The 26,257-nt window shown below is 44.1% G+C and overlaps 1 protein-coding gene across 4 annotated transcripts in view; it reads right to left on the bottom strand.

The window, feature by feature from the left end:
- SMOC1 (SPARC related modular calcium binding 1) overlaps positions 1 to 26,257 on the bottom strand; it is a 203,991-nt gene that overhangs the window by 37,602 nt on the left and 140,132 nt on the right. For 3 of the 4 annotated variants that reach the window (XM_034769315.1, XM_034769314.1, XM_034769318.1), the window contains exons 6-7: positions 11,437 to 11,526; positions 7,431 to 7,511 (exon numbers count right to left, since the gene is read on the bottom strand). In XM_034769315.1, coding sequence (XP_034625206.1) covers positions 7,431 to 7,511; positions 11,437 to 11,526 — 171 coding nt within the window. The remainder of the gene's footprint in view (positions 1 to 7,430; positions 7,512 to 11,436; positions 11,527 to 26,257) is intronic. The other variant, XM_034769316.1, reaches the window with a different exon arrangement.

Consider the following 26,257-nt stretch of genomic DNA (forward strand, 5'->3'; position numbering starts at 1 on the left):
TTTTTATTTTGCGCTAGCTTGAACAGAACTAGTGTATGTTTGTCTACCCAAGCTGGGAATTGCATCTCTCCACTGCCCTGTGTAGACATACCCTCTGTTGTAACAAGCAGGGTGCACACAGCCTAGCTAAGGGTACAAACAAAGCCAGAGGAAAAGGGCTACAGTGTGTGTACAAGGGGTGGGACTGAGGAAACTGAATCCTTACCCCAAGGACTAGCAGACATGGCTCCCTGTTCCCCCTTAAGCAGGTTTCTGGCCATTTGGAGCTGAACTTTGTAAAACAACCCAACCTCCAGCATGATGCAGCTACATTCCACTTCACCATGAAGATCTGTGGAGACCAACTTGAAACATCTCCATGCTGCCCATGGGGGCGCACTATCCCCCTGCAGGGTCTCTACTGCTTTTGCTCCCTTGCACATCAGACACCCAGATTTCACGTTGCTTCCAGCCCTTAGGCCTCCATGCAAGATTCTCTGAGCCTGATCCTTAAGGTAAATTAATTTTTAAAACTAACATATGAGCAATACTATCCTAGTTTCTGTATACCTCTTTTTCACAGCTCATTTATAGCTTTGCTCTGTGCTGCAAGAGCTTCTAAAAGCAAAACATATCAGTGGAAAGCAGTATAAAGGATGCCCAGAGGGCCTCTGGGTGCCAGAGCAGAACAGAAAAACCCACATGGAACTGGCACCCATCCAAGGAGCAGGCTTTAGAAATAAACAGCAAGATTCAAAACACACACCTGTCTTCAGCAGCTAACCTTAATATATTACTCATTCTTCCTTTCAAGTAACCTCATGTTCAAGACCCTGGTGATTGCAGAGTATTTACTTGAGACTACTACTGCTGGTTTTCCTAGAGCTGTTTATCTTTCCATGCATGAGCTCATTACATCACCCTGTGGTTTTCTTAAGTGTTGTCAGGATGGGTTGGCTACATGGTTAGAATCTCTCTCTAACCAAAATCAAGTCAATTATTAACATGAATGGATTTGGAGAAGGCCCAGCAAGGAGCAGCCTTGGTGGAGAGGAACACTCCCAAAAGGACAATTACGGGATTTATTTTCTTGAAAATAAGCGGAGTTTTCAGGAATCGCCCCAAAACAAAATTTGTAATAAACAGCAAGAGTATCCACTATAACACTTCATGGGTTATAAAGCGGGGGGGGGAGGGGAAGAGGTGGGCGCGCAATGCAAGAACTGCTGCCACCCATCTATATTTTAAAATCACAGCCATTCTACACATTTTGCTGCAGTGGTAGTGAGAGATAGAACTGGCATGTATATTGGAGCATGTAACTGAGGGGCAGTGGGGTCTGGTAGACCAAGTCTGGAGCTAGGAGCCAGATAGTAGTCCCAAATCCTAATCCAGCCACTGACTCTTTATTTTACCTCTGGCCACACACTCATCTTTCTGTACCTAGATTTCCACTTCAGTAGAAGTGAGGTAATACCTACTTCACTTGGTTTGGGTAGGGGGAGGATTAGCTAGTTATTACTATAAAATGTTACATATTATACGAAAGTATTATGATACGTAGTATACGAGGAAGCTGAGGGAAGCAGAAAGAAGGTGACTGTCAACTACTCAGTTACAGGTCCAGAAGCAGAACAAGACTTGAGGCCAGACTACTCTACATCCTACACCTGGAGATGTGTTACCAAGTCAGAAGGTGGGAAGATGCTAATGAAGGTGGTTTTGTTTGGGATTTGTATGTAATGGGAAAAGCATTAACTGAATTTCTATTGCTTTTATGAGTTCCCAGCTTCGCAGTTCATCCCCCAGCGCAGTCCTTTCACTTGTATTTTTTATTTATGTGACATCATAATCACCACCAACTCATGGGAGTTAAAAAGAAACTCAGCAAGTTATTGAAGATTCTAACAGCTTTCTCTGAAGCATCTGACATTGGCCAGCCAGAGAAAGGACACCACTATATGGACCACTTATCTGATCTGATGTAGCAATTCCTATGTTCCTACCATGATGAACGTGGCCACAACGCTACGTTTCCAGGACGTCCAATGCCAGTGTAGACTGGAATGACACTCACATCCTGTGAAAGTGATATTTACTTGAACCCTGTTCACTACTGAACATGTGGCTAAATTATTATTATGGGGGACATGCAAACTAGGTAAAGGCATTTGAAGAACGTGAAGGAATGAAAGGCTGATTTAGGCTGGTACAAGGAGGGAGAACCTGGAGTAATGAGAAGAAACAGAGATAAGAAATTTAGGCTAAATATCAGGAAAAACATCTAGAGGGTGAGTTCTATTAGAAGCTATGTCTACCCTACGAGCCAGAGGTAGGATTTCCAGCTCATAGACTTTCATGCTACCTCTCATCTGAGCTAGTGTAACACCAAAGAACCCTGGTTGTCAGCAGGTGGGATCGAACCTGGGACCTCTGAAGCTTACCATATGAGCCTCTAATGCATGAGTTAAAAGTCAAATGCCTCTTAGCTAAGGCTATAGCAGACTCATTAATCTCTAAGTGGTCTAGGTGCCGCTAGAGGGAGATATGGGTTACATGAGCATGCTAAAAATAGTAGGGCAGACAATAGCATGGGCAGCAGCAGAAGCACAGGCTTGCTGCCCCAAGTACAAACCTACCTGAATCCTGTGGGCCCATACTTAGAGTGACTAGCCCATGCTGCTGCTGCCGCCGTCGCCGCCACCTGTGTTACCCAGTTACACTACTATTTTTAGTGTACTGGCTCAGATGTCAGCTAGCCCAAGCATATCTACATAAGCTAGAAACCACAACCCTAGCTTGCAGTGTAGATATAGCCAGAGAATGGAAGAATCTCCCACAGGAAGTGGTGGAAGCTTTATTGCTGGAGGTATTTAAACTCCAGTAGAAAACATGACATACTGTAGAGAAGAAATATTCACTGGCCTGGGGGGCAGGGAGTAGATAAAGGTCTACTAAGTTTCCATCTTTAACATCAATGAGTCCATTAAGATACAGCAAGACGACAAGACAATGTAAGAATTTACCTAATTTGAGGAGCTTTAGGCTCAGAGGCAATACAGCCAAGCCAATGCAGAAAAACTGGCAGCAAAACTTACCTTAACCTGTTAAAAACAAAAATACAATGAGAGAAAACAAAAACACACTGTGCAATAAGATTTAACACTGCTGTAAGCTAAAGTTCTCAAAAGCATCCACTAATTTTGGATGCCAAATTTAAGACACATAAGTATCTCATCCTGGGCATCCAAAATATGTAAGCAATTAACGGTCATCGTATTTTCAAAAGTTTTCCTTATTAAGACTTAGCTCATATATTGCGCTTTCCTTCCATAGCTTCCAGATGCATGCCCCTATCCTTCAACAAAAAATCCAGAATAAAAAAGCACCATAAAAAACAGTAGAAAGGGAGCTGAGAGTTGTGTGTTAAATGTGTCAGCTGTTCCATAACTGCTTTCATGATCTGGCCTTTCCCCGATGTCAGTAATTCATTGTAGCAAACGGAGATGACTGAAGGTTTGTATGGCACAGTGTGAAAAATTGAGTCTAGAATTAGTAACTTTCCCCTCTTACATCAGTTACAAGGTATTATGGAAAGTACATCATATGAGGGCAATCAATTATGCTCAATGAGATTTTTTAACAGCTCATTTTACCTTGCTGTGGTAGTTGTCTTTTGTACTCATTTGAAATTCTCCAGTTGAGAGTTTATTTTTGGATTAGTAACGTGTGCCCAATACAATCTCTGGGTTCATTTACAATCATTAAAAAAAAAAAAAAAAACCACCAATTAAGAACAAAATGGACCAAGCTCACAAAAGGAACTCCTTCTCAAGCAACACTCCCTCCGACATAAGGCAGTTTCCTGAGGGAAAGCTTGAACAGATAGTGCTTGCAGCATGCTGGGTAGGTCAAAAGCTCTATAGGGCTAAGCAAGAGTGGTAAGCAAATTCTAGAGTCAAAGACCCTCCTTTTCCCTACTGAGGATACCCATTTTTCAGCCCCCCCCTTCCCAAATTCAGATCTGGGAACTGGAAGCAAGAGTCTCTCATTTGAATGTCAGCTACCAGGAGTGTTGCATAATGAGGCAGGTGGTTGCTAAGATAGCCAGGACCAAAATCATATACGGATTTACAGAGCAAAACCACCACTTCGGATGACACCAGGAATAAATCGGTAGCCAGTGAAGTTCATGGAGCACAGGTGTGGTTTGCGCTGCATTTGAACCACCACTAAACCAGCTGGCCAACACTTCTACACCAGCTGAAGTTTCTGGGTGGCCTTCTAGGGTAACCCCATGTTTACCATGCTGCTGTAATCCAATCTGGAGGTCATGAAGGATCTAGCCTACTTTATCCACATTAGCTAATTAAGCCTACTTTATTTCTCCCATTTAGCTCCAGATCACCTTCAGTTTGTGATTGGGAAGAGACAGACAGGTTAAGTGAATTACTGAAGACCAGAATCCTAGGCTAAGCTAGGAATAAAAGCAAGAGAAACTGGCACTAACAACTAGTTTAAACTGCCTCCACAAGTTACCTGGGGCTTGGGGGGGAGGGTCTATTTTTTGTCTCTTTATAAAAGTGTGTGGATGGTGATAGCTATTTGTCAAATCTTAAATCAATATCTTGGTCATCTCCTAGAAGCTTCCTCCTGTCTGGCTTCCCAATTCCCATATCATTTCCCTCCAGTCTACTCAAAACATTCAGCAGATCAAATATCAGCTTCACCCACTGCTCAGATCTCACTCCCCTCTTCAAATCTCTCTTACTCTCTATCTCAAGTTCTAGCTCTCCATTCTCACATCTCTGCACACCCAGACACCCCTTGGTGCCAACTGGCAGAGTACATAAGTGGTGCATAAGGATTTACAAGGATCCCCTGGGTCTGATGTCTCCATCATAGTGTGCCAAAAGGTGGCATGCAAGGTCTCTACCAGCAGTCATTAATCCACTGGTTGTCCTAATCATTCTAATTCTTAAGATATGCAAGTTAAGACTTGTCACCTGAAGATGATAAACAGATTCTGTTCAGGCAGGGGGTAGTAGACACTTATCTCCCCGGCTGACCATTGTGTCTTACAATGTACATGCATTTGCATAGGGAATTAACAGTTAATCAAGACTGACAAGAGTTCATAAATCTACAGGAAGGAACACAGTCATAAACAGGACATCCTCCCTACCAAGATCAAAGAATTAGTCTGGTATATGAGAAGAATGTAGCGGGACACCAACTATCCTTCACCTAGAGGTAGGGTTACCATATTTAACAAATAAGAAAAGAGGACCCTCCATGGGGCCCTGGCCCCACCCATTTCCCACCCCAGCCCCGCCCCTTCCCCACCCCAACTCTGCCCCCTCCTCCCTCCCACACCCAGCCACATGAAAAGGGCTGCCCGAGTGCTACCAGCTTCACGGTTTGCCGGGCAGCCCCCAGGCCCTGCGCCCCCGGCCGGCGCTTCCCCAGCGCAGCTGGAGCCCGGGAGGGGAAGCTCCCAGCCGGGGGCGCAGGGTCGGGAGGCTGCCCGGCAAACCGTGAAGCCGGTAGCGCTTGGGCTTCGGGCAGCCCCTATGCCTCCGGACCCTGCGCCCCCAGCCGGGCACTTCCCCTCCCGGGCTCCGGCGGTGCAGGGTCCGGAGGCCTGGGGGCTGCCCAAAGCCCGTAGCGCTCGGCTCTTAAACAGAGCCGAAGAGTCAGGGGAGGAGCAGAGCAGCCGCGGGAGGGGAAGTGCCCGGCCGGCATTTTCCCGGACATGTTCGGCTTTTTGGCAATTCCCCCCGGACGGGGGTTTGATTGCCGAAAAGCCGGACATGTCCAGGAAAAACCAGACGTATGGTAACCCTACCTAGAGGGCAAGCTGCCCGTGTGCTTGGGAGGCTCTCAGCCAGGCTTCTGATTGAATGCTGGGAGAAGACTTTGGGTGAGCTTAACTTCATTAGCCAGGACAATGTCTTGTTAGTTAAGCATTAGATCTAGAAAGAGCATTGTGATTTTATTTTACATATATTTGATTGCTTCCAATACTTTTATCTAGCTGCTATTTGAATCTTTGTTCTTTGTTAAATAAACTTAGATTTGCTTATAGTGAAAACACTTACAGGTGCGGAGAGTTAAGTGGAGCAGTGAAACTGGTAAGAGGAGGTGCACTGTTCCTTTGTGAATAACAGATCTGGGAATTCTGTGAGTGTCCAGTAGATCTGAGGCTGGACTAGGGTGACCAGATGTCCCAATTTTATAGGGACAGTCCCAATTTTTGGGGCTGTGTCTTATATAGGCGCCTATTACCCCCCACTTTCTGTCCTGATTTTTCATACTTGCTGGTCAGCCTAGGCTGGATGCTCCAGAGGGAAGCTTGGAGCGTGCCTGTCACTAATCTGCAGAGGGACAGCATGCCCTGCGTAGGCTGAGAGGGAAGTGCTTGTGTTGCCAACGGCAGTGAGAGCGCTGACAACCAGCGGGTACTGACAAGGCTTCCTCACACAAAGGGCAGATGGTAGCGAGGTGCCTCACAGCCCTGGGTACCGCCAGGAAGCATCACACACCCCGCCTACATCTCTGTTCTCATTTCTGCCTATTCCACCTTTTGTTCTTTGTTCCACCTGAGCCTCTCACCTCCCTGATCCCAGTGACCTGCTCATTCCTCTCATCGTCATTTTTTCTGGGCTCTCTTTCACATGTGGAACTTCTTCCCACCCTGCTATGCAAAGCAATAATTCTCTTCACCCATTTACAGCTCACGTTTATTGCAAAGCCCACCCAGGATAACCCACCTCAGAGTCACTGTCACCCATTTATCCAAAATACCACTACAGATGCCTTGGGTGATCATAGCTACTTAGATTGGAACCCAAGTTTAGCAACAACCTCAGTTCCTTGGAAACCACACACAATCCAATAACAGGATTTCAGAGTAGCAGCCATGTTAGTCTGTATCCGCAAAAAGAACATGAGTACTTGTGGCACCTTAGAGACTAATAAATTTATTAGAGCATAAGCTTTCGTGGGCTACAGCCCACTTCTTTGGATGCATCCGAAGAAGTGGGCTGTAGTCCACGAAAGCTTATGCTCTAATAAATGTGTTAGTCTCTAAGGTGCCACAAGTACTCCTGTTCTTTTTGCGGATACAGACTAACACGGCTGCTACTCTGAAACCTGTAGTTAGATTAGGTAGCATTTCAGTGTGCTACAGGCACAGTCAAATCTGAGCTAAAAGAACAATGTCATGATGTCACGCTGACAGTTGTTTTGTGCTCAGTCCACAACTCTATTATCCTCTTCTTATGTTTTTCTGTATCCAGAGAAAAACCTACACACTTACAGTCTAAATGGCCAATGTTATGTTAAAGACAACATCAAGAATGAACAAGTCTCCATAGTCATCTACGTTTACCTGGCCCTGCCNTTTTTTTTTTTTTTTTTTTTTTTTTTTTAAAGCAGGCATTCCTTACCTGAATTTCTCATACTGGAGCTGTTCAGTTTGGAATCTTTGATGACCAAGTGTTTGATCCAAAGTGTGGGAGCTGTGATTTCTGAAAGACAACGAAAAACACTTAACAAAACCATGGTTAGTTCCACTAGTGGGGGTGGGGGAGCATGATGGAGGTGGAGGTGTCCTGACTGGTCCATCCTAGTTCTTGGGTTTTGACATGTCCTCCAGATATGCTACCTCCAGGGTTCCTTTGTGCATTTTGTGTAGTGTGAGCCTTTAATTATCTCCCACCACAAGCGCACACAACCTCTTCCTCGCTTTCCATATATTACATCTGTTTCCTGCTTTCCCTAGCCCACAGTATCCTGCCTCATACCCTTCAGCCCTGACTCAGAAGAGGTACGGACTATGTTGTGTGGTACTGCATGTCATGTTTTCCACTAAGAGTTGCATGAAATTCAGTAAAATACTTTAAAATCAGGAATGTAAACATTACCCTAGACCCCAGAGAACAGCTGATCACCCACTTCCAATTGTCAATTCCCTTTTAAAAAAAATCAAAAGCAAATAGATAAATGAAGAGCACTGCTGGGAACACTTAAAAGAAAGCAGGTTAAAGAAACAGATCTAGTTTAAGGACATGTGATGCACTAAACCAAAACATACACAGATATTGACTTTCTAAAAGTGCTTAGAAATCCTTGGATTAAACAGGTTATACTGTTCAAGTTCAAAATACAGCAAACCCTGCCTTACGCAACCCCTCAAGGGAGGATAAAAACTGGTTGCTTAACAGAGAGATATTCAAATAGAGGTTGAGTGGGGTACTTGATACCTTAAGTGGTCTCTAAAAGGGACTTTTTAAAACTAACTAAAGCATCCTCTATTGAAAACTGGAATATTTTAAAAATAGTAGGGCCTGATTTATTTAGTTTTGTAATATGAAAAAATATTACAAGGGTTTTTCGGTTTGCTTATTGACATTTATATAGCTCTGTTCAACAAGGAAGAAGCTGACTGACTATACAAGAGAAATAAATAATACAAAGAGTACATCAAATGCACAAAGAAAACAAACTGAAAGGTTAGGAGGGGAAACATTTTTTCTCTCTCAGCTACAGCAATCATAGGAGCGTTTGCTTGTGAAAGGAGAAATCGAGCAATTTAGTCATCTACCCCAACCTCCCCACCCCACCCCACCCCAATCCAGGGTCTCATGTCATGAAGCTGCTGAACTGCAACCCAGAGTCAGAAGCGACACCTCCCTGACCTGTGTGCTATTATTTTCGAGGGTCACAGAGTGAGGGAGGGAGGGAGGAGGGGTGGGGGTGTGTGTCAGATTTAAGGGCAAAGTTTCAAGGAGTTCCTCTACTCCTGCAACTGGTGCCTGCTTTTCAAAAAAGCCCTGCTCTCATTCAGACACCTATGTAAATGGCCAGACTTCCTAACCAGGCCAGCACATTGAGTTATAACCACATTTGAAAAATCTGGCCTCAGACGACATAACCCAAGAGCTACCATCTAAAGCTGACCTCTCCCTTTTCCCTAAGGAAGATAACTGATGCCATGTAAGGGACTTCTTTCAAGAAAGAATTTTTTCCCCTTTCAAGGATATGTGGAAATACGTTAGTTTAAAAAAAGTTTATTGAAATAGTAATTTAACTTCAGGGTTTTGCTGCCAGGTTTTGCTTTTTGTATCTAGCTAAAAACGAAATCGTTTTCAAACACATATTTCAGGGGAAAAACAGAGCATTTAACACTCTAAACATCAAGTCAGTTTTCATTTTAACAATCTGACATCCCCAAACCCTATGTGATGCTCAAAGCAGTTTTCCTTTTTTGCTCATCACATGAGTAAAGATTCTGAAGGCAACATTAACCCCTTTTCCTTCCACTCCTGCAACCACAATGCCTTCAAATTAAGCTCCAGTGACACTTTTGCAGCCCCAGTGCCTCCACGGCAGTAGCACAGGTGTAACGGATTGTTTACTAAAATCCCATTACTGGGCCAGAGTTGTTTACTAATTCTGTACCCATGAGGTGAAATTTTCAAAGAAAGAAAGAGCCTAAAGGAGTTAAGCATATAAATCCTACTGAAATTCAATGGGATTTGTACACTTAACTCTCACCTTTGAGAGCCCCAGCCATAATGGATAACTGAACAATGCTTTGGCTTTCTCTGTCATCTCCCATTGGAGGGTCTCAGACCAATGAAGTGATCACCACAACCCCCCTGCGCAGTAGTAAATTTACTTATCCCTATTTTAGGGGTGGTGAAACTGACAGAGAGAGATAAAGTGACATATCCAAGGTCATACAGTGTGTCAGTGTCAGAATTTGGATAGCTTCCAGTCTCATGCTGCCGCTCCAATGGGTCAAAAGGAATGCTGCTCAAGTTAACAGAAGGCCTAAAATCTGACCATTCCTGTTACGAGACATGCATGGTGCAAGAGGAAAGAAGTGATTGCATGCTGTATTGCAAGAGTCACAGTAACACACACAAAATAAACAAAGTGGGTGCATGGTCCTTCATTAAGCTGTACAAGCTAGCTATGGTCCATTTCCCCCTGGGTCTCACCTACAATCTCAGTGCAGAATGATGGGTCCTTTGAATGAGCAAAGATTGGGGACTTTAAAATGTCTTGCACAGAAGAGAGGCACACAAGAGCTATTAGGCTCTTCATGTCCTCTTGGTGACCAGAGCAGGACTGTCTGCACTACAATGTACTCTCTAGTGCGTTGTCTGAATGACCTGAGGATTGGGGACTTTCACCATTCCTTAAGAAGCTTCTGACAGGGCTTCCACAGACTAATCTAGTGCACTGTTTGGTAATTCTTCCTGTAGTTAAGTCCGCATTTTCTTAGTGCATTCCTTCCATTGTGCATTCATAACCACTATCTTGGGGTAAACTGAAAGCCCAGCAGCATGCTGTTATTACAAACAGCAATTTAATACAATACCAGATGGCTGCTAGAAGGAACAGGGTTTTTTTTTTCTATGCAAACAAGAGACTGACAACTAGGGTTTTGTTTCCTCTGTTTATTTATGTGGGAATACAATATTTTGGCTTAGGTATCTTATTTGTTTTTTAAAGCAGATACAATTTTTTTTTTTATAAAAGCTAGGTCCAGGCAAATGGAAATGATGGAATTGCAGTCACTTGCTATTAAAGACGCTTATTTTAGCTCAAAAAAATCCCAAACCGAAACCCACCACAACCACCTATTCATGTGAGGTGAAGGGAGAAGCTACCGATGGCACCACCTGGTCCTGCCAAATCCCTGATATTTTTGTTTTCAACTCCATCTTAAAATCTTAGGGACAGCATTAAAATCTGCAGCTCTCCCCTGGCCACGACATCTGAAGGGGTTCATAGCAGAAGTTCATATTTTGGCTCACATCTAAATATAACTGGTCACAGCAGTGTCGCTTTCATTTAAGGATTCCAGTAAACTGAGGCAAAACAATTCCTCAAAAGTCACGGAGTTGGCACATCTGAAAGAAGAAACTGGCTTGGTGGACCATGGATCAGGTGGGCCCAAGACTCTGACTTCATTTACTTAATGGAAAGTGCATCACTGAAGGGAAGTGGTAAATGAAGAAACCTCCCAACATTTTTCCTCCAAGTCAACATTCACAGACCGTAGTTTAGCCTTTTCCTCCCTTTGGGGAAGCTGCTGTGTTCTAGCAGAGGTTATGAAATTCCTTGTACCAATACCACAGGGGGGAGGAAGGATGGAATATACGAAACTGTCATTTCTGACTCAGGGAGCATTTTTTTAGCCATGACGTCTTCCTCTCTGAGGTTATCCAAAGGATCCGTCCAACTGGTGTTATTGTTGGATCCCAGGGAAGAAGGGAGGATGGGAAAGGATTTGGAAAAAATACGTCAAGTCCCAAGAGTACTCTGTACTGTAGACAACTTATAAGATTCAGGGCGTTACTGCATTGCAGGTTAAAGCCAGAGTTTGAACAACAAATGTGAGGGAAGAGAGAAAAATGTGTTTAAAAGGGAGGCTCTTACCTTCACCATCAAAAATAGGCTGGGTCTCCATGGTGGGCGTGGGCTTCGAACCATCATCTGAATTGAGGGTTAAAAAGAACCGAAAAGAAACTACCATTATTGAGGTAAATACTATCTACTCTCCAGTACTGTTGAATGATTGGGATTTGTACATGGCCCGGCCAAGTCCAAGAGAGAGAAGAAAGATAGACAGAAAGACAGAAAGTCAAGACATAATAAATTTTCAGTATTTACTTGGACAGTAGTGGTATGTCACAGTACACAGTAAACATGCACTGATCACTACCTTTAGATTTAAGAGAGAATTTCCCCCACATGACATGAACCATGGGTATTTTCCCTTTCTCCCTGATGCATTGGTTAGAGATCATTTTTTAGGCTCAGGTGGGCCTATCCCACACAGTTGATATCCTGTGACATCAGGGAGCTGGGAATTAATGGACCAAAGTCCTTCTAATTATCTTCTTTGTTTAAAGAACATCTTCTGAAACTTACCAGTGTGGAGCCTGGTATCACCATTCATTGAAGCGCTGTTAGAAAAGGTCTGTCAATAGGAAAACTTATTTCTTACAGTGGTAACGTCAAGCTGTCCTCTAGCTCCGACATGATTATGAGAGATGGGGAGAAAAACTTTTCTTAGATTAGCTTTCCCCAATACATTATGCTCCAATGCCTTCTGGCAACAAGCATGGAGTCTTTCCCTCGTAAAAGCTTACACCAAACGAAATCAAATCCACAAGGAAAAAGAAAAGTCACAGGGGCCACAGAACGGGAGAGGGATAGCTCTGTGGTTTGAGCATTGACCTGCTAAACCCAGTGTTGTGAGTTCAATCCTTGAGGGGGCCACTTCAGGATCTGTGGCAAAATCAGTACTTGGTCCTGCTAGTGACTTAATGACCTTTCAGGGTCCCTTCCAGTGTTTATATATATGTGTGTGTGATTATATATATGAGAGATACCTAAGCAAAAGACTATATGCTGGTTACATTATGTAGACAGGCATTGATTGCTAAGTTTGGGCTCAGGTTTGGGACCATCCTCTCAAAGTTACAGGGGTGTTTGAATTTGTTGTCCCTTTCTGGGTCCATCTCTACATGGCCTTAAAATAGAGTATGTGTGGTGGTGGTAGAAGTAACAGAAAGGGGTTACACTGAAAATAATTGGGAGAGTCAGTTCAGTCTTGCTGTACAGTGTTGTGGTGCTGCATAAAGTGAGGGTGAGGGGAAAACATGGATATTTCTTGCATGTTGTGCTTTTAGAGAACTTACAACACAGCCTTTGTTGCATGACCTCACACCAGACACATTATGGGAAAGGGAGTGAGCTCACAGTTACAAAGCCCCTAACAGAATATTTGAGGCCAGGGTGGAGGCGGAATCGATGGAAAACAAGACTATTCAGGGAACATTCTCATGTCTACAAAGACTTTTTTTTTTAAATTGACATGAGCTTAAATACCTTTTCATCAGAGCATTGATTATTTATTTCTAGGTACATTAATCAGAAGGGGAACCCAAACTGAAAAAGTGTGGTTCAAATTTCATTTCATCTGTGCATTTTCATGAAAGTAAAAGAGATGGGAGATAGTAACACAGGACCTCTATACATTTGCCCCTTTGATTCATGCATTGTCTGTATGTTCAACAAGTGTAATTAGAATATATTTGAACACACAGAACGCATACAATTATTACCATATAAATGGATAAAACACGGCTATATCCGTGGGCCAAATTCTCAACTGAAATGGCCAATGCTGCAGGAGTAAGCAAAGAGACTAGTAACTGCTAGTACTCAGCAGCTCACAGGATCTGGGCTGGGCAAGGCTCCCATTGAATGATGGTTTTGCCTGAATAAAAACCAAGTAGGAAAAAAGAATCCGGGTTTAGCCCAATAAATGTAACATTTATGCACTGGCTGCATCTTTTAATCATTCTTTGAATTTTAAATAGAGTTTGCATCAGTGATCAGGCCAAAGAGAAGGCAGCAGGTTTCCACCCAATCTCCTCCCACAGTCCACAGGTCTGCCTGCATGCCAACAATAGCTAGATGTTTCTACTAAAATGACCAGCAGTTAAATAGTTAATGTTGACACTTCCATCATTAGGCTTCAGAGTTAGCATGTCCTTGTGATAAAATGGGGTCAGTGTATTCCTCCTTTACAGCCTTCATTCAATGCGGGCTGTTCACAGGTTCAGGTAAACAGCATATCAATGAGGCACATCCTAAATGTCTTCTTTACACCTAGAAGGGCTAGAAATGCGTTTTCGCTTTTAACAAACAAACAAAGGAAGCTAACTGGGTAGACACCAATAGAGGCTAGTAGGGTGTCTTGCTGAGTAACAGCTGAGTTCAACCTCTATTTTGCATAGCCATTTATATTAAGTAAATATACAAATGCATTTTATTTCACTGTAGACCAATCATTTCTTTATTCTAAGAGTAGGGTATTTCTCACACCAGCTCAGACCATTGATCCAGCCAGCCCAGTACCCTGTATTCTGACAACGATCAATATATGTGGCTTCAGAGAAAGGTGGAAATACCCATAATGGATCTGGTCCTGTTCTAATACCTTACATGAAGGGGAAATTCCTTCCAGACCCCAAAGGAAATCAACTTGTTACCTGAGGCATGAGATATGATGTCATTTTTAATAAGTAAAACTACAAGTGTCACCAATCAAAGTTATCCAGCTTTAAAAAAAATAAAAAATAATAAAAAATCTAGCCTCAGTACTGGGCTTCCTCCATAGGAGATGGTATGGGGGTGAATAAAAAGGTTGCAGGAGTGGCTGGACTACTACTTGCATGATGCAACTATCTCCTGTCTGATTGAGCCATGGTGTGCATCATGGGAGATGTCGTCTAGCCAGGGAGCCCAGTCCATAGGAAAGAAAGAGTGCATCAAGCAACAACTCCCATGAGGCAATGAGGCACCAATGAGAAACACTTTAAATGTTAAACTGAATCCAAGTGAAATGTTTCTGGTTAGTGCAACATACTGAAATGAAACATTACCTTACATATTTAGTTTCAGTTTTCTTGACAGATATATCAGAAATTTTCCGAACATTCAATTATGCAGAAATTGCATTTTGCCAAAAAGCCTTAGATGGAAAATTCCCGACCAGCTCTATACAAATAAACAATGGGTGAAATCCTGATCCTATTGAAGTCAAATTGGAAATTTTGCCTTTGGCTTCAGTGGGGTCAGGCTTTAACCTAATAGGAATACAAATGTCAATGAACTTTCAAGGAATAGGTTTTGCTTTCAATTTAAGTTTAAGATTTCCATGTAGTTTCAGAAACACACACACACACAAAATTGAGCCAGGAAATAAAACAAGAAAATGAAAGTGAAATAGACCGGTTACTGACCAAGCTGAGGGAAGTGAAAAGTTCGCAGACAGCAACAATGAAGAAAAGTAAAATGAAGTGTTCTTAGTAGAAGTGATAACATTTTTGGTTGAGATTTTTCCATCCCCAAATGCCCCCTTTATGGGAGATGTGGAAATTTTCATGGAGAAAACTTTTCTTTTGAAATTTTCCAGTGTTTCCAACAAAAACCTCAACACATTTTGGCTTTCAAAACAGAGAACAATGGAAAACCAAAAACACAAACTGAGGAACGTTTACTTTTTTGTCAAAATAGAAAAATTCCAGTTAATTCCTCACTACCACCATTTTTACCCCTGTGAAAAATTTTGAACTTAGTTTTACAACCACCTCCTAGTTTTAATATTATTGAGTATTACCCTTCGTAACAGAGGTAAGGAAATGTTTAGGTATACAGGGAAAATGCTTTCCTAGTATACCTCTTTTGGATGCATAGGAATTAGAGGACAATTTGGCCCTTGATTTTATCTTGATGTTATCCCTTAAAAATGAGGCTGTCTAATGACAGGTAAGTTAACCTTCATTCTTTGTCAGAACAAGGTGCTGGGCTTCAACCTGACTCATGAAACCACAGCAACTACTTTAAAAAAAAATAATTATAGTTCTTAGGTGATATTCTGCCACTCCATTGAAGCAGTTAACAACATATCAACAGTTTAGCTGGCTCCTAAGGATTTAGAAGTCAACACGACATCCAGCAGTCTGAAAAAGTTATACAATTAGGAAAGGACTGGGCACAATGAACCGCCAGTATGGTAATAAGCTTATTGATAATGTTACCATGAAGGCTTACCCACTGAGTAACTCAAGAATTGCTTTTCAAGCTTAAAAACTGCGACTCAAATCAATAAGGGGGAGGAGGGGGGCAATAGAAATAGATCTGAGGCAAATTTTGTATTCAAATCTAGATCTGAACTTTGGCGAAGTTCAGCATGATTTAATCAGGGAGGTTGTTTTAGGCCCATCAAGAACAAACAAAAAACAAAACAGTAACAAATATGAAACATTTTTGGTAAATACTGACTCCTTCTCAAGAACTGAGACCTTCCTTTTAGAGTTATTCAGAAATAGTCATTTAATGATCAGTTTGGTTTGATTTTCAGGATAATGCGTCAATGAAAAAAAACCTAAAAAAACAAGCCTATAAACTGTGTGTTTTTATTTTATATAAATATAAAGATAAATAAAAATATAAGAAAATATTCTATAAATACAGAAATATAAACATATACAAATCTATAAATATAAATTAAATAAAAAGATCTTCCTAAAAGCTAAGTATCTTGATATTAAAATAAAACCTCACACAACACTTTCCCCCATTTAACTGCCAAAGCTGAATTTGCAATTATTAAATCCATCATGGTAGCACCGAAAATTATGCTTTCCAAACACAAGACAAGACAACACAGTACCTGTCCTGTTAAAGAAACACGATTCCTCCTCACATTTACTTTAAAAAATAATAATAATAATTAAAAAACTAAATAACACAGCAATAGCAGTGAACTTATTTAAAAGTCAAAAACCAAGGACTTATGGTAGTTGTTTTGGTTTGCTTAGGGGTCATGTAATAGTCACGAGACAAGAAGTAAATTTTATTTTATAAAGTACGCTAGTGTTGCTGCTGCCAGCTGCATGTCTATTTCTCGGACCAGAGGATTTTTTTCAACAAGTCCGTGTTCCCAACAAGTTTTAGTGAAACTTTTCCTGTGTCTCACAATGCTTTCAACTTGGAGCAGAACAGCAGCTATGATAGTGTCTACTCTACTTTGACTTTTCTTTTCACTCCAGCCATTGCTCGTCACACTAAACTCTCGCTCCACTGGGCTGTTTGTTCCTGGTAAAAACACGGAGAAAATTCTACTTGGCATAGCAGTAAGTTATAAACAAACATTTTGTAGTTATTAAAAATAGCGTTCTGATAAAATGAAAAAACGAGGGCATTTCAGATTTCCCAGAAGTTCCTAGAATACAATATCACAGGGAAAAAAGGAGGATATGTAGTCCCTTTAAAATGCCAAGAAAATGTTTCATCATTATTAATTACAATCTATTGCCTTCTGCAAGGAACTAAAAAACCCTATAGCTTTAAGAAAGCTGTGCAAGTGTAGCAACTCCCCATACAGAATATGAGCAGAGGGACAGAAATAGAAGGTGAATCATGTACCCTAGCACCACTAGATGGCAATGTTTCCAGATCAGGATTGATGTGCACCTACAGAATCAAGAGGACTTCGCTCTTCGCTGCAGTTTTCCAAAACTCGCGGTGAAGAGAGAGCATCTGTGTCCTATCCTCACATCATAGCAGCCCAGCATGGATGATGGAATCTTATATTTCATTTCTCATGGTGTTCTTTGGATGGCTAGAAAAAAAGCCATTACCTACCTTTCGTAACTGTTGTTCTTTGAAATTTGTTGCTCATGTCCATTCCATTCTAGGCATGCGTGTGCCCATGTGCGTGGTCCACGTGGACTCGAGGACCGCCCCTCTAAACTATTTGTTGCACTGGTATAAGGATCGATTTCTTTGTTAACTAACAGTCCCAGGTCACGACAGGTGGAGCGCACCAGATTGAGACTGCTCTGCACTTGATCCCGCGACCAATTGTCGAGATAAGGATAGACCTGGACTCACTGATGCCTCAGGTAAGCTGCTTCCAGGGCCATACATTTTGTAAATACCTGCAGGGCCAAAGAGAGGCCAAAGGGGAGCACCGTGAATTGGAAGGGATGCTGGCCCACCATAAAAAGGGAGGAACCATCTGTGTCCCTGGAAGATAGAAATATGAAAAAAAGCATCTTTCAAGTCAAGAGTGGTATACCAGTCTCCCGGATCCAGGGAGTGGATGGAGGAGGCCAGACAAACCATGTGGAATTTCAACTTCTTGAGATATTTGTTTAGTTGTCGCAGGTCCAGAATGGGTCTTACGCCCCCTTTTGCCTTCGGGAGTAGGAAACAGCAGGAGTAGAATCCTTTCCCCCTCATTTCCCGAGAGATCTCTCCACTGCCCCCAGCTGCAGGAAGTTGTTGACCTCCTGAATGAGGAGTTGCTCATGAGAAGGGTTCCTGAAGATGGAAAGGGAAGGGGGCATAGTATCTCTGGGTTACACCCAGCAAAATTTCTAGCACCCAGCGGTCCAAGGTAACCCATGACCAGGCCAAACAGTAGGAACGAAGACAGTTGAGGAAAAGATGAGGCGGATCTGGGGAGTTGACTAGGGCGTTGCTCTCAAGCGCACCCTCAAAACAAATGTTTCCAGCCCCTGTGATATTTTGCCAGGCCAGGTTGTGCGGGTGAACGGGAGGAGAAAGGGTGGTGATGACTAAAACTCGTGTCCCTATCCCTTCTCCTTGCAGACCCCGTCGAGACTGCCAAGGCCTTGGTAGCGGGAGCAGTCAGAACGGTTTCCTCACTGACTAAGGCATATGCAACCCCAGCGAGCAGAGGATGGCCTGAGTGTTCTTTAGTCCATGCAGCCTCGCATCCATCTGCTCTGCATAGAGCCCAATCCCATCAAACAGGAGATCCTGGATCGTGGACTGCATCTCCCTTGGACAGGCCTGTAATCTGAAGCCAGGAACTGCGTCTCATGACCGCTGCTGAGGCAACCACCCTGGCCGCCGAATCGGCAGTGTCCCATGCCATTTGGAGGGAACACCGAGCTGCTGTAGTACCCTCCTCAACAAGGCCCCAAATTCCTGGGCCACATCCTGGGGCATGGAATCCTTGAATTTATGGAGGTGGAATCCCATAAATTGAAGTCATATCTCCCCAAAAGAGCCTAGTGGTTCGCGACCCTGAACTAAAGACTAGCCGTAGAATAAATTTGCCTTCCAAAAAGGTCAATCTCTTGGCGTCCTTATTGTTGGGGGTGGAACTAAATTGCCCTTGCTTGTCTCTCATTGGCCGCAGAAACCACCAATTAACCTGGGGGTAGGTGGGTGTACAAGTATTCGAACCCCTTGGTCTCAGACAAAATACTTGTTTTCAGCCCTCTTTAAGGTGGGTGGGATTGAGGACAGGATTTGCCAGAGGGCTTTGGCAATCTTTAGGACCCCTTCATGCACCAGAAGTGCAACATGGGCATGAGTTGATGAGGAAAGCACATTAAACAAGTTTCAGAGTAGCAGCTGTGTTAGTCTGTATCTGCAAAAAGGAACAGGAGTACTTGTGACACCTTAGAGACTAACAAATGTATTGAGCATAAGCTTTCGTGGGCTACAGCCCACTTCATCAGATGCATGTAGGGGAAAATACAGTAGGAAGGTCTGTGTCTCCACGCACACACACACCCCCATGAAACAATGGGTGTTACCATACACACTATAAAGGAGAGTGATCAGTTAAGATGAGCTATTATTAGCAGGAAAGAAGAACTGTTTGTAGTGGTAATGAAAATGGCCTATTTCCAGCCATTGACAAGGAGATGTGAAGAACTCTGTGTGTGTGTGGGGGGGGGGGGGGGGAAATAAGCATGGGGAAATAGTTTTACTCTGTGTAATGGCCCATCCACTCCCAGTCTTTATTCAAGCCTAATTTAATGGTGTCCAATTTGCAAATTAATTCCAATTCAGCAGTCTCTTGTTGGAGTCTGTTTTTGACTTTTTGTTGTTGTAATATTGCAACTTTTAGGTCTGTAATCGAGTGGCCAGGGAGACCGAAGTGTTCTCCAACTGGTTTTTGGATGTTATAATTCTTGCATTGCTGACACATAATGGCATATATCACATTGGTAGATGTGCAGGTGAGCGAGCCTTTGATAGTGTGGCTGATGTGATTAGGTCCTTTGATGGTGTCCCCTGAATAGGTATGTGGGCAGAGTTGGCAACGGGCTTTGTTGCAAGGATAGGTTCCTGGGTTAGTGTTTTTGTTGTGCAGTGTGTGATTGCTGGTGAGTATTTGCTTCAGGTTTGGGGGCTGTCTGTAAGCAAGGACTGGCCTGTCTCCCAAGATCTGTGAGAATGATGGATCGTCCTTCAGGATAGGTTGTATGAGGAAAGCACATTAAAGAAGGTGTCTGATTGCTCCGCCATCTCTTCCACCTCTAGGCCTAAGTTAGTGGCCACCCTCTGGAGCAGGGCGTGGCGCTCCTTAAAATTGTCAGGTGTGCTAGCATGAAAGGGCCCCGCCACAGCCTCATCTGGAAAGGATGAGGAGACGACTGGACTACCGGGGGAGGGCCCGGGGGGCATCATCCCCTGTGGGGGGGAAGAGGGTAGGTCTCTGAGTAGGCACCTACCCTTCCACCATGGCATCCGATTGCGCTTTGCACACCAAGCCCGGTGCCGCCAAATGCTTGTCTGAAGCGGCGACCGACGATTGGTGCAAAGGGGGCATTGGCATAACCGGCATACCCCAGGCATTCCAATAGGGCCATTGCACTGGCCACTGGCCTTGCTGCCAGGATGGCATCATAGAGGTGGATGCAGCCTCAAGAGCCCAGTTGCCCCGGTGCTGTCTCAGTGAGGGGCTGAACTCCCTCTCCATGCTGGAAGAATCCTCCTCCGATGACCACAGAGACTAACCGTCGCGGTGGGGGAATAGTGCCTTGAATAGGGGGAGGCGAACCAGTGACCTGGGCTGCTGCAGAGACCGGGGCGCAGCAATAAAGAGCTCTGCCTCGGCTCCAGAGACCAGCAGCATTTACTCACCTTGTGGGAGGCTTTCATGGCTGTCTTGTTCTCATAGGGAGCCTTTGCCAGTTCCATCGCAGCACGCAGTGCCGGCTGTGCTGGGAGAGCCCTTTGCTCTCTGGGCGCTGGGGAAGTGTTGATTCCGCCATGAGTATGGATCCCCTTCCACTCCCTGAGGTTGGTGGTAGATCCCTTGCGGGAGCAGGAGGTCCCCTCCTAGGGGATATATCCCCATGTGGCTCCAGGGTGAGTGAGCAGCCCTAACAAGGTCCTTTACTCGATGCCCCTTGGTCCTTCTTACCTCAGTGCCAGGTCCCACTTTTTCAACTTCTTCTTGGGCACCAGCGAAGGGAAACTGCCGGGTAGAGCCTGGTGCCAGGGGTGCACTGCGCAACGAGGCCAAGTACTGGGAGTCGAGTCCAGCTGGGACGGCTCCGAGGCCGGGCAGAGAGCAGCCTCCTTGAGGGCTCTCAAACGGCTATCGTGCTCTTGTGTGTTCTGGGATGAAAGTTCTTACAGTGCGACACTTCTTTTACATGAGATTCCTCCAAGCACTGCAGACAGGTGCCATGGGGGTCACCAAGAGGCATAGGCCTATTACAATCAGTGCAGGGCTTAAAACCCAGAAAAGTCCCTACTGGGACCCTGACTAACTACAGTAAACAAAACTATTTACAGCTCTAATACACAAGTGAAGAAGGAAACCGCTGACGACTTGCAAGGCAAGGGACAGAGATGCTCCAAGCAACCACCATGTGCAGTAAGAAGGAACTGAGAGGGCGTAGGGCCAGTGGCACCTGATATACTGGCATGTGAGCACAGCACTCCAGAGGGTGCCACAGCTGACCCTACGGATACCTGACAATGGTGCATGTGGGCCTGCACACAACTAGAATGGAATCGACATGAGCAAGCACTCGAAGAAGAAACAGAAATGGCTAATAGGACAGAGAAGAGAGTGTGGTGTGCAATCCTGAAACCCAGGGCCGGCTCCAGGCACCAGCCGAGCAAGCTGGTGCTTGGGGTGGCAGCTTGTAGGAGGCGGCATTCAGCCCAATCCTAGGGCGGCATGGCTACTTTTGTTGTTGTTCCGCTCTGGCAGCCTTGTAGGGGGCAGCAGCGTGGAGGACGGGAGCACCCTGCAGCAAGCTCGGCAGGGCAGCCCACGTCCTTCCCTCCCAGCCGACCGGAGCAGTGTGGAGCCCTCCCGGCAGGGGGCACGGCAGAAGGGGCTGCGTGGCAGCGCCCCGCTAAAGCCCTGGCCACCCCCCTTCTCTCTCTCTTCCCCGACTCCCTCCCCCTCCACCTGCTAGCCGGGGCACATCTGCAGGGCAGGGAGTCCCCCAGCACCCTGGCTCCGGCCGCGACGCAGGATTTTTTTTTTTTTTTGCTTTGCTTTGCTGTTCTGGCTGCCGCAGGTTTTTTTTTTTTTTGCGCTTGGGGCAGCCAGAAAGCCAGAGCCGGCCCTGCTGAAACCATAAGTCTTCATCACAAGTCCCCCTTCCTCTATTGCACACTTGTACCACCTGTTGGGAGAAGGGAGAGAAAAATAAATCTCTGCAAGAGGAGCTGGAAAATTTAACCATTGGAAGGTATGACGCTGATAGATGCAAACACTTCTCTCCCCATGCCATCTTCTCAGAACACTGGCTATGAGCCAGAAGGCCACCTAGCTTCCACTATCATGGGCCTCTCCTGAGGACAGAAGACAATTATTCCTTCATTTTAGTGTGGCAATGGCGTTGCTAAGTACCCAGATGACTGTTTGCCTGCATTGACTAGCAGGGCAAGGATTCTTCATAGATAACTACAGGGGAAATTCTTCCTCTCTGTCAACCTCCCTATGGAGCATTCTGCATGCATCCACATACAGAACTCACACTGAATATGCAGGGGAGAGCCACACTTCAAATAAGAGGCCTTATCCACACTGCACACAAAAGAATTTTGCTCTAACAAAGCAATCTTTATTCTCCAAGCCACAGTCTAGCTGCTTGCTAACTATATGTTTACGTCAGGAGTAAAATGAGCTGCGATTATCAAGGAAAGAGGCACAGTTATTGGATGTTAACATTAATAAACAATCTTGCCAGAGGCAAGATATGGGAAGAAGTTGGGGAAGGAGGAGAGAAGGGCTAAAGCTGGTCTAGCACACTGCATTGCCTGCCTAGTAGAGATGTCCCTTGCGCCAAAGTGAGATGTATGCATTTGTGGTGCATGCAGACAAGACAAATAAATGAACCTGCCATTTCTGCAGTGTGATCTGAAAAAAAAAAAAAAAAAAAAAAAAAAAAAAAAAAAAACTATTTGCATTGCCATAAAGCAGCACTAGATTCTGTATTTGGTCTTAAGGCAACCTACAGTAATTCCCCAACCTGAGCCATTCTTTTTAGGTGACAAATCTGAGGAACTGACCCACAATGAGGCATCATTAGAGGTGGTTTTGGAACAAAATTGATTAAACAGTAAGAAGTCACCATGATCAGATGGTATTCATCCCAGAGTTCTGAAGGAACTCAAATGTGAAACTGAAGAATTACTAACTGTGGTATGTAACCTATCATTTAAATCAACTTCTGTACCAAATGACTGGAGAATAGCTAATGTGATGCCAATTTTAAAAAAAGGCTCCAGAGGTGACCCTGTCAATTACAGGCCAGTAAGCCTGACTTCAGTACTGGGCAAACTGGTTGAAACTATAGTAAAGAACAGAATTATCGGACACAGATGAACATGATTTGTTGGGGAAGAGTCAACATGGCTTTTGAAAGGGAAATCATGCCTCAATCTACTAGAATTCTTTGAGGTGGTCAACAAGCATACTGACAAGGGTGATCCAGTGGACATAGTATACTTAAAATTTTCAGAAAGCTTTTGACAAGGTCCCTCACTAAAGGCTCTTAAGAAAAGTAAGCTGTCATGGGATAAGAGGGAAGGTCCTCTCCTGGATCAGTAACTAGTTAAAAGACAGGAAACAAAGGGTAGAAATAAATTATCAGTTTTTAAGAATGGAGAGAGGTAAATAGTGGTGTCCTCCAGGGGTCTGTACTGGGATCAGTACTGTTTAACATATTCATAAAAGATGTGGAAAAGGGGGTAAACAGTGAGGTAGCAAAATTTGCGGGTGATACAGAACTCCAAGATAGTTAAAGCAAACTCTGAAGAGTTACAAAGGTATCGCATAAAACTGGGTGACTGGGCTACAAAATGGCAGATTAAATTCAATGCTGATAAATGCAAAGTAATGCACATTAGAAAACAATCCCAACTATACGTTGATTGGGTCTAAATTAGCTGTTACTATTCAAGATCTTGGAGTCATGTGAATAGTTCTCTGAAAACATCCATTCAACGTGCAGCAGCAATCAAAAAAGCCAACAGAATGTGGGGAATTGTTAGGAAAGGGATAGATAATACAGAAAATATATTGCCTCTGTATAAATTCATGGTATGCCCACATCTTGAATACTGGCTGCAGATCTGGTCGCCCCACCTCAAAAAAGGTAATTGGAATTGGAAGAGGTATAGAAAAGGACAACAAAAGTTAGGGATATAGAACAGCTTCCATATGAGGAGAGATTAGAAAGACGGACTTTTCATTTTGGAAAAGAGACAGCTAAGGGGGGGGGGGAATAATAGAGGCCTATAAAATCACGACTAAGGCTACATTTTAAGTCATGGGTATTTTTAGCAAAAGTCATGGACAGGTCATGGGCAGTAAACAAAAATTCATGGCCCGTGACCTGTCCATGACTTATACTATATACCCCTGACTAAATCTGGGGGGGGCAGCCCGGGGAGCGTTGCAGGTGCTGGGGAGAGCAGTGCATGGCGCAGGACCCCCGCTGGTGCTGGTGGGGGGGGGGTTGGCAAGCTCCCTACCCGGCTCCTCCTGGGTCCCCGGAAATGGCAACATGTCCCTCCCTCAGCTTCTAGTTTTGCGTGCTGCCCCCGCCACAAGTGCCAGCTCTGCAGCGCCCATTGGCCGGGAACCACGGCCAATGGAAGCTGTGGGGGCGGTGCCTGCAGGGGGAGGCAGCATGTGAAGCTAGGAGCTGAGGGAGGGACATGTTGCCACTTCTGGGGAGCCCCCCCTCACCACCTCCTGCTCCCCAACCCACAGCCTTGGGTCCCCACCCATACCCAAACTCCTGCTGCTGCTGCGGGAGGGGGGTGGCCCGAGACTGCCCCTGCAGTGGCCTGTGCGGCTGGCCCAGGCACTGCCTAAGCCGCTCAGGTGGCCCCGGGCCAGCCGCACCTGCCACTGCAGAAGTCATGTAGGTCCCGGGAAAAAACAACACACAGAATCTGTGACCCCCGTGACAAACTTGCAGCCTTAATCATGACTGGCGTGGAGAAAGTAAATAACACTTCCTTATTTACTCCTTCTCATAACACAAGAATTAGGGGTCACCAAATGAAATTAATAGGCAGCAGGTTTAAAACAAACAAAAGGAAGTATTTCTTCACACAATGCACAGTCAACCTGTGGAACTCTTTGTCAGAGGATGTTGTGAAGGCCAAGACTATAACAGGGTTCAAAAAAAGAACTAGGTAAGTTCCTGGAGGACAGGTCCATCAATGGCTATTGGCTAGGATGGGAAGGGATGGAAAACCATGCTCTGAAGTATCCCTAGCCTCTGTTTGCCAGATGCTGGGAATGGGCAACACTTGAGGATTACCTGTTCTGTTCATTCCCTTTGAAGCACCTGGCATTGGCCAGTTGGAAGACAGGATACTAGGTTAGATGGACCATTGGTCTGACACAGTATGGCCATTCTTTTGTCTAATCCAATGAAGAATCTCTCCTTTGGAATTCCTGGAAGATTAATACTGCTCATTTCTGCCCTTTTTAAAGGGTCCAACAAAGAATGGATTTTTAAAGCATGCTACCATCCAGGCATGTGTATAACAGTGTGAAATAGACAGCTTGAAATATGAAGAGCCCAAGGGCTTGTAGACTTTATTCAACCTGCTGGCATTCAGAGATGCAAACTAACTGGGTAGCCGTGCCCAAGGAAGATACCTTTTTTTTGGAAGCAGGTAGCATTTGCCCAACTATGTTCCACAATGGGTGGACATCAGAGGCTGGAGTAGAATTGCATGTGTACTTTCTAGGTAAGCCTAGAGTGAGGCCAGACTCACTTTCCATACGATCTCTATTCACATGTATATTGAATTTGCATTCGCTGTTCAACATCACATTGCAATCTAAGTAAGCATGGCCTCATTTCAGCCACTCAGTGTTCTACAACTGTCTAGCAAACAGTTTTTTAAAATCTAGGCAAGTCCATATAAACATCTTTGTTGAAAGAACACTAAAAATGCAAAGTGAACCACTAAATGATAACGTTAACATTATCCATGCACCCTTAGCTCTGCTCTTTTTGGTGCACGTATTACCATAAAACAGGAATTCTCAAACTTTTTCCATAGCATGGATGACATAACAGATTGCCCTGTGAGTTAACTTAATACAGGAGAACCTTAGTTTTATTATTTCCTGAATTTTGAATAATTGACTTTGCAAGCTTACATTTTTTCTTTTAAGCACAGTTTGACTGAGCTTCTGGACTTTTATTAAAAAAAATCTAAATTATAGAAAGTGTTCCATACAGTAAAAAATATTGCCAGATAGCATCAGAACATTGCTTTATGCACAAGATGCATATTTCAAGATCACAGCTTCGCCTCATTCAATATGAAAAAAGAGACAGAGTCCTGTGGCACCTTATAGACTAACAGACATATTGAAGCATAAGCTTTCGTGGGTGAATACCCACTT

Source organism: Trachemys scripta, chromosome 4 (assembly GCF_013100865.1).
Source record: "Trachemys scripta elegans isolate TJP31775 chromosome 4, CAS_Tse_1.0, whole genome shotgun sequence".
In the NCBI taxonomy this organism is placed as follows: domain Eukaryota; kingdom Metazoa; phylum Chordata; order Testudines; family Emydidae; genus Trachemys; species Trachemys scripta.